Source organism: Lynx rufus, unplaced genomic scaffold (assembly GCF_022079265.1).
Source record: "Lynx rufus isolate CCGP_SWC_20201006 ecotype Redwood Valley unplaced genomic scaffold, mLynRuf1.p SCAF_4, whole genome shotgun sequence".
Lineage (NCBI taxonomy): Eukaryota > Metazoa > Chordata > Mammalia > Carnivora > Felidae > Lynx > Lynx rufus.
The window spans coordinates 19124335-19136983 of record NW_025814856.1 but is presented as its reverse complement, the minus strand read 5'-3'; the positions used below and the strand labels follow the sequence as shown (position 1 = coordinate 19136983).

The window sequence follows — 12649 nt, the reverse complement described above, 5'->3', positions numbered from 1 at the left end:
GGTCTTTTCTGGTTCCATACAAATTTTAGGATTGTTTGTTCTAGCTCTGTGAAAAATGCTGGTATTATTTTGATAGAGATTGCATTGAATATGTAGATTGCTTTGGGTAATATTGACATTTTAACAGTGTTTGTTCTTCCAATCCATGAGCATGGAAGATTTTTCCACTTTTATGTGTCTTCTTCAATTTCTTTTATAAGCTTTCTATGGTTTTCACTGTACAGATTTTTCACCTCTTTCGTTAGGTTTATTCCTAGGTATTTTATGGTTTTTGGTGCAACTGTAAATGGGATCGATTCCTTGATTTCTCTTTCTGTTGTTTCATTAATGGTGTATAGAAATGCAACCGATTTCTATGCACTGATTTTATATCCTGCAATTTTGATGAATTCATGGATCAGTTCTAGCAGTTTTTTGGTGGAATCTTTTGGGTTTTCCATATAAAGTATGTCATCTGAGAAGAGTCAAAGTCTGACTTCCTTCTTGCTGATTTGGATGACTTTTATTTCTTTCTATTGTCTGATTGCTGAAGCTAGGTTATATATATATTATATCTATATATTACATACCTATATTATATTATATATAACTTAAAAGTTGCCAAGAGTATATCTCAAATGCCACTGTAAAAAAGAAATTATAATTATGTGACTTGATGGAAGTGTCAGCTTGCTGTTATGGTTGTTATAATTTTTCAGTATGTAAGTATATCAACTTTCAAATATATAATACAGTGTATTATACCTATATATTATATACTTATAATATATAATTATATACATATGAATTAATATAATGTAATATAACATAATATATACCTATATTATACCTATAATATAATTCAAGAAATATCAGATTTACACTCTTCAGCTTGAGAGTGGAAATGTTCTTACAGAAAAGCCTGCATCGAGGCACCTGGTGGCTCACTTAAGTGTCCAACTCTCTTTTTTTTAATATAATTTATTGTCAAATTGGTTTCCATACAACACCCAGTGCTCATCCCAACAGGTGCCCTCCTTCCTGCTCATCACCCACTTTCCCTCTCCCCTACCCCCATCAACACTCAGTTTATTCTCAGTCCTTAAGAGTCTCTTATGGTTTGCCTCCCTCCCTCTCTGTAACTTTTTTTTTCCCCTTCCCCTCAGCCACGGTCTTCTGTTAAGTTTCTCAAGATCCACATATAAATGAAAACATATGGTATCTGCCATTCTCTGCCTGACTTATTTCACTTAGCATAATACCCTCCAGTTCCATCCATGTTGCTGCAAATGGCAGGATTTCATTCTTTCTCATTGACAAGTAGTATTCCATTATATGTATAAACCACATCTTCTTTACCCATTCATCAGTTGATGGACATTTAGGCTCTTTCCATAATTTGGCTATTGTTGAAAGTGCTGCTATAAACATTGGGGCACATCAGCACTCCTGTATCTTTTGGATAAATTCCTAGCAGTGCTATTGCTGGGTCATGGGGTAGTTCTATTTTTAATTTTTTGAGGAACCTCTACACTGTTTTCCAGAGAGGCTGCATCAATTTGCATTCCCACCAACAGTGTAAGAAGGTTCCCATTTCTCCACATCCTCGCCAGCATTTATAGTTTCATGATTTGTTCATTTTAGCCACTCTGACCAGTGTGAGGTGATATCTCATTGTAGTTTTGATTTGTACTTCCCTGATAATGAGTGATGTTAAGCATCTTTTCATGTGCCTGTTGGCCATCTGGATGTCTTCTCTGGAAAGTGTCTATTCATGTCTTCTGCCCATTTCTTCACTGGATTATTTGTTTTTCGGGTGTGGAGTTTGGTGAGTTCTTTATAGATTTTAGATACTAGCCCTTTGTTCGGTATGTCATTTGCAAATATCTTTTCCCATTCCATCAGTTGCCTTTCCGTTTTGTTGATTGTTTCCTTTGCAGTGCAGAAGCGTTTTATCTTCATGAGGTCCCAATAGTTCATTTTTGCTTTTAATTCCCTTCCCTTTGGAGATGTGTTGAGTAAGAAATTGCTGCACTGAAGTCAAAGAGGTTTTTTCCTGCTTTCTCCTCTAGGGTTTTGATGGTTTCCTGTCTCACATTCAGGTCCTTCATCTATTTTGAGTTTATTTTTGTGTATGGTGTAAGAAAGTGATCTAGTTTCATTCTTCTGCATGTTGCTGTCCAGCTCTCCCAGCACCATTTGTTAAAGAGACTGTCTTTTCAGATACCATATGTTTTCACCCTTATGTGGATCCTGAGAAACTTAACAGAAGACCATAGGGGAGGGGAAGGAAAAAAAAAAAAGAGGTTAGAGAGGGAGAGAGCCAAAGCATAAGAGACCCTTTAAAACTGAGAACTGAGGGTTGATGGGGGGTGGGAGGGAGAGGAGGGTGGGTGATGGGTATTGAGGAGGGCACCTTTTGGGATGAGGACTGGGTGTTGTATGGAAACCAACTGGACAATAAATTTCATATTAAAAATAAATAAATAATAAATAATAAATGAAAAAAAAAGAGACTGTATTTTTTCCACTGGATACTCTTTCCTGTTTTGTCAAAGTTTAGTTGGCCATACATTTGTGGGTCCAATTCTGGGGTCTCTACTCTATTCGATTGGTCTATGTGTCTGTTTTAGTGCCCATACCATACTGTCTTGATGATTACAGCTTTGCAGTAGAGGCTAAAGTATGGAATTGTGATCACTCCCATTTTGGTTTTCTTCTTCAATATTAGTTTGGCTATTCGGGGTCTTTTGTGGTTCCATACGAATTTTAGGATTGTTTGGTCTAGCTTTGAGAAGAATGCTGGTGCAATTTTGCTTGGTATTACATTGAGTGCATAAATTGCTTTGGGTAGTATTGACATTTTAACAATATTTATTCTTCCAATCCATGAGCATGGAATGTTTTTCCATTTCTTTGTATCTTCTTCAATTTCCTTCATAAGCTTTCTACAGTTTTCAGCATACAGATCTTTTAAATAAAAGATAAGAACCATATGGTCCTGTCAATACATGCAGAGAAAGCATTTGACAAAATACAGCATCCTGTCTTGATGAAAACCCTCAAGAAAGTCAGGATAGAAGGAACATACTTAAACATCATAGAGGCCATTTATGAAAGGCCCACAGCTAATATCCTCAATGGGGAATAACTGACAGCTTTCCCCCTTGAGATCAGGAACACGACAAGGATGTCCACTCTCACCACTGTTATTTAACATAGTATTGTAAGTCCTAGCATCAGCAATCAGACAACAAAATATAATAAAAGGCATCAAAACTGTCAAAGATGAAGTCAAACTTTTACTTTTCACAGACAACATGATACTTTACATGGAAAACCTGACATATTCCACCAAAAGTCTGCTAGAACTGATACGTGAATTCACCAAGGTTGCAGGGTACAAAATTAATGTACAGAAATCGGTTGCATTTTTATACACTAATAATGAAGCAACAGAAAGAGAAATAAAGAAACTTATCCCATTCACAACTATACCAAGAACCATAAAATCCCTACGAATAAACTTAACCAACTCTTGATTTCAACTCAGGTCACAGTTTGTTTTGGTTCAGTAGTTCTAGCCCCATATTGCACTCTGCACTGACAATGCAGAGCCTGCTTGGGATTCTCTGTCTCCTTCTCTCTCTACCCTCCCCCAATTACACTCTCTTTTTCTCTCTCAAAATAAATAAATAAACTTTTTTAAAAAGGGAAAAGAAAAGAAAGCATCAATTTTAGGGCTAAGGACAGCACAGGAATAGGCACCTAAGGCAAATCAGACTAAGATAATGAGGAAGGGGATAGAAATGTTCAAGGTAAAGTGGAAACTGGAACTGAGTGAGAAATCTACAGCAGGAGACTCAAAGTCAAATCAGGCTATGGATCATGAATCTAGATAATAAAACAGGGCATGAATAAGATGTCTTCAGAGAGCTATACAGACAACAAATCAGGAAACAAACACAATCTGGATAATTGGCATGCATCTTCAAGCATAAAGCATATGTTATAAGCAACAAACACTGTCTCAATAATGAAACCAGAGATTTTTTTTTTACATACTTTCATTTACAAGCATGAGCCCAGCAAGTGAATTTAAATGTAATTCTTGCTTAGAGGGGATGTGATGAAGACAGAGTACCCACCTGAATTGGCTCTTTCAACAATTAGATTCTGACATTATTTATGACAGGGAAAATAACATTATCTAACCAACCAAAATCAAGTAATAGTCTGAGGTCCCCTGACTGCTGTCACAAAACAATTTCTAAATCAAAATTCCAAATCAAAACCACAAAGAGATATCACCTCACACCTGTTAGGATGGGTACCATCAAAAAGACAAGAGATAACAAATGCTCACAAGGGTGTAGAGAAAAAGGAACCCTGGTACACTGTTGATGGGAATGTAAATTGGTACAGCCACTAAGGAAAACAGTATGGAAGTTACTGAAAAACTTAAAACTAGATACCTGTATTCCAGGTTCACTGCAGCATTATTCACAAGAGTCAAAACACAGAAACAATGTAAGTGTCCATCAGTAGATGAATGGGTAAAGCAAAGGTGATACATGTATATATAAAGTATATAAATATATATTTTTAAATATATATGTCAAATATTAATTCTAGATGAACAAAACGGTAATACAAGATATAATGACAATATGCTATATAGATCAGCCATGAATTAATTACAGTAATAAAAAATACTAATTTAACAAGGATGATAAGTATATTGGAAGAATGTAAGAAGCATGTTTATATATCTTTGGGATAGGAAAGAATAACTGAACTAAAGTCTTATGTTCCACTACAGAGTGAATACATAAGAATAAAATAGAAAAAAATAAGAAAAAGAAATATAAGTGTGTTATTTTTCATGTTGTTTTATTAATTTATTTTATTGCTTTTATTTTAAAAATTTTTCCAGCTTTATTGAGCTATAATTGACATACAACATTGTGTAAATTTAGGGTATACAACATGTTGATTTGATACACTTACACACTGCAAAATTATTACAACCATAAAAGCAAGCTGACACTTCCATCAAGTCACATAATTACCATTTCTTTTTTATGGTGACATTTGAGATCTACTCTTAGCAACTTTCAAGTATATAATACAGTATTATTAACTATAATCACCATGATGTATGTTACATCCCATAATTTATTTCTCTAACCTTCTCTTGTTGGTAGACATTTAGGATGTTATCAATTTTTTACTACTACACACAATGCTGTAGGTGTCTTTATGTGTACATATATAGAAATTTCTCCAGGGGCGCCTGGGTGGCGCAGTCGGTTAAGCGTCCGACTTCAGCCAGGTCACGATCTCGCGGTCCGTGAGTTTGAGCCCCGCGTCAGGCTCTGGGCTGATGGCTCAGAGCCTGGAGCCTGTTTCTGATTCTGTGTCTCCCTCTGTCTCTGCCCCTCCCCCATTCATGCTCTGTCTCTCTCTGTCCCAAAAATAAATAAACGTTGAAAAAAAAATTTAAAAAAAAAAAAAAAGAAATTTCTCCAGATCAATACATTCAAATATTTTTTACCATGGCCCAGATTTAGAAATATATTTTATATCACAATCCCATACACATAAAATTGAAGCAAATCTCAAGGAAAAAAAATTTAATGATGTTACATGCAATTGAGCCAGATACCAACTGACTACCCCTGCATCAAATCTACCTTTCTCTAACCTGCTTTTTAATCCTGGAAGTGAACCCTATGATGTTTAATCCTATGTATCAACTATCTGGGCCACCCGAGTGCCCAGATAGTTGGTTAAATATTATTCTGGGTGTGTCTGTGAGAGCATTTCTGGATCATACTGTGACATTTTTTATTAGCAAACTGAGTAAAGCATATTGTCTTCCCCAATGTGGGCGGGCCTCATCCAATTTACTGAAGGCCTGAATACAAAAAAATAGATGGAGTAAGAGAGATTTCACTTTCTCTGCCTGTTTTCAAGCTAGGACTCTGGTCTTCTGCATTCAGGCTTGGAATCAGACTGGAACTTAACACCATCAGTTCTCCTGGTTCTCAGGCCTTCTGACTGTGACTAGAACATTGGTTCTCTTGGTTCTCTAGCTTGCCAATTGAAGATGCTGAGACTTGTTAGCCTCCATTACCATGCAAACCAATTCCTTGTAATATATATACATATATATGTATATATGTATATGGGTATATGTATATATGTGTATGTGTATATGTATGTATATGTGTATATGTATATGTGTATATGTATATATGTGTGTGTGTGTATACGTGTATATGTATATATATGTGTATATGTATACATATATATACACACACACATATATATATACACACACATATATATGTGTGTATAATATAATACACACATATCTCCTACTGGTTCTGTTTCTCTGGAAAACCCAGACTAATATAGACATATCACCATTTCTTCTTTGTCAAAACGTCCAGCATTAGGCTTTGTCAATAGAGGGTACTAATGGGACAATGCAAGGCCAGAGCAGAAAGGAGAGCTTCCTTTCTTGGTTCTGGTGCACTGTTGTTTTATTGTAAGCAGCCTAGCCAGGTGACTGGCATGTTGGAGGCCCAGTGGTGCTTACCTCAGTCACCTCCACAGACAAGCTATGGCTCTTAGGCTCTGGCAAGTCTGAGGAGCTACACCTATGGACAGCTCTGGCTCACTCATGTCATTCCGTAAGTTTTTCTGCTACCCAGCAGATTATTCCTATAGATGAGTTCCAATCCATGCCCTCTGGAAAGTTTCTTCCCCATTGACAGGCTACTTGTTCCTATGACAGCCATGACCTTTCCAAAAGGATCTGAATCTTTGCCTTGAGGCAAGGGAATATTCTTTTAAATTCTTAGTTCCTTGCTTACTGGCTCTACCTCAGTTGCTGAGGTAGTTGCTGACTTCTGCATTTGTTATTTCTATATCCCTTTGAATGTTTTTTACCCCTTTCAGTAAATAGGTAGCCACTTTTTACTAGTTAACATTTATATTAAATATTCCCTATTCAAATTATTACTGTAATTGGATCATAACTGATACAGCAATATACTCTTGACACTTTAATCTATTTTTTATTAATGCTGATAGTGAGCACTAAATAGAATTTGTAACCCACTTATGATTTTATTAGGCTACCTTAAAAACACTTCTTTGAGGTATAAACTTAGAAGTTAAACTGCAAAATCACAGGATATGCACATATACCATCACAAGATATCCCCAGTGTATAAGCATGCCCACTGAAACAACTGTGCCAACAACTCAATATGTGAGACATTTTAATCTTCTAATGAGTATGGAATTGTTCATCATCCTGATTGTAACTTGCTATTCCTTGACTGCTGACAAGACTGCTGTGAAATCCCTGGTCATATTTTTCTCCATTTTTCTATTCATCTGTTATTTGTTTTCACTGGTTTATGAGTTCTTTCATATTCTATTTATCTTTGTCAGTTATATCACCAAAAAAGTTTTTCCAGTCTGTAATTTGACTTTTGTCCTTTTTTAGCAAAAATCCATTTCATTGATGCATAATTTACACACAGTGAAATGCACATTGTGAATGTACCATTCTATAAGCTTTGGCAAATGTAACAGCCATGTTACCCATATTTCATCAAGAGAGAAATTTTCAATCACCCTGAAAGTTCCTTCATGCCTCTTTCCAGTCAATACTCTCCCAGGAAATCACTATTCTGTCTTCTATCACCACAGATTTGTAGTGTTCCTTGTTCTTGAGGTTCATATAAGTGGAATCATATAGAATGTGAACTTTCACATCTGGGTCTTTTGTTCAGCACATTTTTTTTTTAATTTTTTTTCAACGTTTTTATTTATTTTTGGGACAGAGAGAGACAGAGCATGAACGGGGGAGGGGCAGAGAGAGAGGGAGACACAGAATCGGAAACAGGCTCCAGGCTCCGAGCCATCAGCCCAGAGCCTGACGCGGGGCTCGAACTCACGGAGCGCGAGATCGTGACCTGGCTGAAGTCGGACGCTTAACCGACTGCGCCACCCAGGCGCCCCTGTTCAGCACATTTTTTTAGATGCCTCCATGTTGTTACATTTTTTAACTTTTATAAAAATTTTTTCCAAGTCCTTTTATTTTTTAAAGTAAATTTTTTATTGATATGTAACATTCATAAGTGTACAAATCATTAGTCTACAACTAAGTAAACTTTCAAAGAATATACAACTGTATGTCCACCACTCAGATAAGTAAAATGTTATCAGCATCCCAAATGTCACTCCTGTCTCTTCCAGTCATTTGACACATACACACACCCTTAAGTTGAATGTGATACAGAAAGGAAAATGGATTGTTACCACACACAACAATATCATAGATATACTCTCAGAAAAAGAAGCGAGATAGGATGGTTTTCTAACCACTATTCTGACAAATATCACCAGCTATTGGTTTTACCTGGTTCTGTACTTTATGAGCACAGAACCATAACATAAACTTTTACATCTGACTTCTGTCAAGATTGTATCTGTGATATTCATCCGTATTGTTGTATGTAGTAACAATATATCATTTTCCATTCCGTATCACATTCATTGGAAGCAATATACCACAATTTATTTACTCATTCTACTGTTGATGAACATGTGGTTTTTTCCTACTTTGCAGCAATTATGAATAAAGCAATTACTAACATCTTATACATGTATTTGGCTCTTGGATATATACCTACAAAGAGATTTGCTACATCATCAGTATGCGTTGATTCAACTTTAGTAAATAGTGCCAAATACTTTTCCAAACTGGTTATCCCTTTTCCTCTCCCACCAGCAGTGTATAAAAGTTAACAGTTGTTTTATATCCTTACCAGCACTTGGTATTGCCAGTGTTTTGGATTTTAGTCATTCCAGTGGCTGTACTGTTGTATCTCACTGTGGTTTTAATTTGTATTTACCTGCTGACTGAAATTAAACACCTTTCCATATGTTTATGAGCCTCTGGAGTATCTGTTTTGTGAAGAGCCAAGCCTAGTCAAGCCTTCTGCTCATTTTTCTATTGGAATGTCTTAATTTTGATTTGTAGTAGTTCCTTATATACTCAAATACAAGTCTTGTCAAACATCTCTCTCACTCTCTAACCTGCCTTTTTTCTCTCCTTAATGATGTCTTCTGAACAACAGATCTTCATTTGAATAAAGTACAACTTACCAATCTTTTCTTTATGCTTAGTGTTTTTGGATCCTTATCAAAAATCATTGTCTGTCTACCCAAAGGCCAAGAAGAATATTTGCCTCTACTTTCTTCAAGGTACATCATGGTTTTACATTTCATATTTAGGTCTACCTTCCATCTGGAATTGTATATAAGGCAAATGGTATGAGGTAGAGATCAAGATTCATTGCTTTCAATACTGACACGATACCATTTATTGAATAGGCTATCATTTTTTTATTCCAGGTGGCCCAGTATCACCTCTAGTAAAGGACATCATTTCCCCCAATGCACTGCAATTATCACCTTTTTCATATATCACTGGACAATATACATGATAGTCTGTCTCTGGACTCCCTATTCTGTTTCATTATTCTGTCTTTACCCCAAAACCACAATGTCTTCATTTATAATAAAACTTGATATCCAGTAGTATAAAATTTCCAGTTTATTGCCTTCTTCATGATTATCTTAGCTATTTGTAACCTTCTGCATTTTCATATAAATGTTAGAATCAGCTTCAAAGGCAAGGGAATTAAAAGCAAAAATGAACTACTGGGACCTTATGAAGATAAAAAGCTTCTGCACAGCAAAGGAAACAACCAACAAAACTAAAAGGCAACCAACGGAATGGGAAAAGATATTTGCAAATGACATATTGGACAAAGGGCTAGTATACAAAATCTATAAAGAGCTCACCAAACTCCACACCCGAAAAACAACCCAGTGAAGAAATGGGCAGAAAACATGAATAGACACTTCTCTAAAGAAGACATCCGGATGGCCAACAGGCACATGAAAAGATGCTCAACGTCACTCCTCATCAGGGAAATACAAATCAAAACCACACTCAGATATCACCTCACGCCAGTCAAAATGGCCAAAATGAACAAATCAGGAGACTATAGATGCTGGAGAGGATGTGGAGAAACGGGAACCCTCTTGCACTGTTGGTGGGAATGCAAACTGGTGCAACCACTCTGGAAAACAGCGTGGAGGTTCCTCAAAAAATTAAAAATAGACCTACCCTATCTATGACCCAGCGATAGCACTGCTAGGAATTTACCCAAGGGACACAGGAGTACTCCTGAGTACATGATTTTGAAAAATATCACATGTTCAATAATACATAAATGTTACAGCAGAAATACTCACATATGTCACAGAAGAGGCTAATAGTCAAGCCAAACTTCATTTGAGCACATATTTACTGCCTTGTTTTAATTATAACTGATCACCATGTCCAGCCAATCAAACAGAAACACACAGATGAACTAATTACAATTCAATTCTATTCAAATGCAGCTAAGCATGGGTAGAAAATTATCTATTTGATTGTAAAATCAAAATTAATCATTTGACATAGTATGTAAAAATTACATTCTGAGAGCTAACAATTAGTTATTTAATTGTTGCTATTAGAGCCAAAATAGCTCATACCTTTATGATAAAAATAGATCAGGAAGGATTTTATAACAATGTACCATAATGTGGTTGGTTATGGTTTCAAAACAATTGCTGATAATCTATTACCACAAAATAAATATATATAATGCTACCCAATGTACCATAATGTGGTTGCTTATCGTTTCAAAACAATTGCTGATAATCTATTACCACAAAATAAATATATATAATGCTACCCAAAAGCATCACTATTTGTGTGCTGTATACATCCATACTTACCTTCACATTTTTCAAAAATCTGGACCGTTTCTCCTATTTCTAAGACCAACCCTTGAGGGACAGATCCTCGAAAGCTGCATATCACTAGAAAAACAAAGGGAAACACATCAATTAGCATTTTAAAGATTTTTTAATGTTTATTTATTTTTGAGAGAACCAGAGAGAATGCACGTGAGCAGGGGAGGGGCAGAGAGAGGGAGACAAAAGATCTGAAGCAGGCTCCACACTGACAGCAGAGAGCCCAATATGGGGTTCGATGTGGGGCTCAAACTCACGAACTGCAAGATCATGACCTGAGCTAAAGTCTGAGTCACCCAGGTACCCCATCTGTTAGCATTTTTAAATACTGGGACAAGGTCAATGTCACTGAAATTAAGCCCTAACTTTTCTTAAATATATACTCTCCCTTCTTTGCTAATTCATCTTTCAAATTTCTAAGCCCCTTTCAACTTAATCTGTATTTTGAGCAGTAATATTAAGTAGCTCAGAATACCGAAATATATTTTGGCAAAATTACTGTTCCTCAGTGGTATGTGCATGTGTGTGAAAATGCTTCTGTAATCAGAGTGTCTCTCTCCATCAGCATGACTTACGTTCACCTGTCCTTCTGGGGCAAATATACTTCAATTACTTAAGAAGAAATAAACACTGGAGGCTTCTGATCTAATATAACAGGCTTTTTTTTTTTGAGAAAGAGAGAGCACATGTATGCACAGGGGAGGAGTAGGAGGAGAGGGAGAGAGAGAATCTCAGGCAGGCTCCACACTGGGTGTGGATCCCACGACCACAACACAGGGTTCGATACCACAACTGTGAGGTCATAACCTGAGCTGAATGAAATCAAGAGTCAGATGCTTAACTGAGTCACCCAGACACCCCAAAACAGATAGTTTTACAAAGAATAACTAAATAGGGACACCTGGGTGGCTCAGTCAGTTAAGTATCTGACTTTGGCTCAAGTCATGATCTCACAGTTCATGAGTTCAAGCCCTGCTCTGTGCTGACAGTCCAGAGCCTGAAGCCTGCTTCGGATTCTGTGTCTCCCTCTCTCTCTACCCCTTCCCCACTTGCGCTCTGTCTCTCTCTCTCAAAAATAAACATTGAGAAAAACAGAATCACCAAATAAATATGAATATACTTTGAGAAACAAAGTACTCATAATAAAAATATAAACAGAAATTAATGAAATAAAAAGCAAATGTACAACAGAGAAAATATGTCATACCAATCAGAATCCCATATTTATTGCATCATAATTTACAACAGCCAAGATATGGAAGCAACCCAACTGTCCATCCACAGATGAATAAAGAAGAATACACACACACACACACACACACACACACACAAACAGGAATATTACTCAACCATAAAAAAATGAAATCTTGCTATTTGCAACGACATGGATACAGAAGATGTGGGAAATATTACTCAGCCATCAAAAAGAATGAAATCTTGCCATTTGCAATGATGTGGATGGAGCTAAAGTGTATTATGTCTAGCGAAACAAGTCAGAGAAAAAAAAACCATACGATTTCAATCATATGTGGGAATTTAGGAAACAAAACCGATGAACATATGGGAAGGAGGAAAAAAGAGAGGGAGGGAATGAAACTACAAAAGACTCTTCATGATAGAAAACTAAGGGTTGACAGAGGGAGATGGGCTAAATGGGTGATGGCTATTAAGGAGGGCACTTGTTATGGTGAACACTGGGTATTATATGTAAGTGATGAATCATTAAATTCTACTCCTGAAACAAAAAAGAGCTACATTTTGCTCACAAAAA

At 36.4% G+C, this 12649-nt stretch overlaps 1 protein-coding gene across 1 annotated transcript in view; it reads right to left on the bottom strand.

Annotated features, from left to right (window-relative positions):
• DOCK3 (dedicator of cytokinesis 3) overlaps window positions 1-12649 on the bottom strand; it is a 539924-nt gene that overhangs the window by 492849 nt on the left and 34426 nt on the right. The window contains exon 2 of the mRNA XM_047095185.1: window positions 10861-10944. Coding sequence (XP_046951141.1) covers window positions 10861-10944 — 84 coding nt within the window. The remainder of the gene's footprint in view (window positions 1-10860; window positions 10945-12649) is intronic.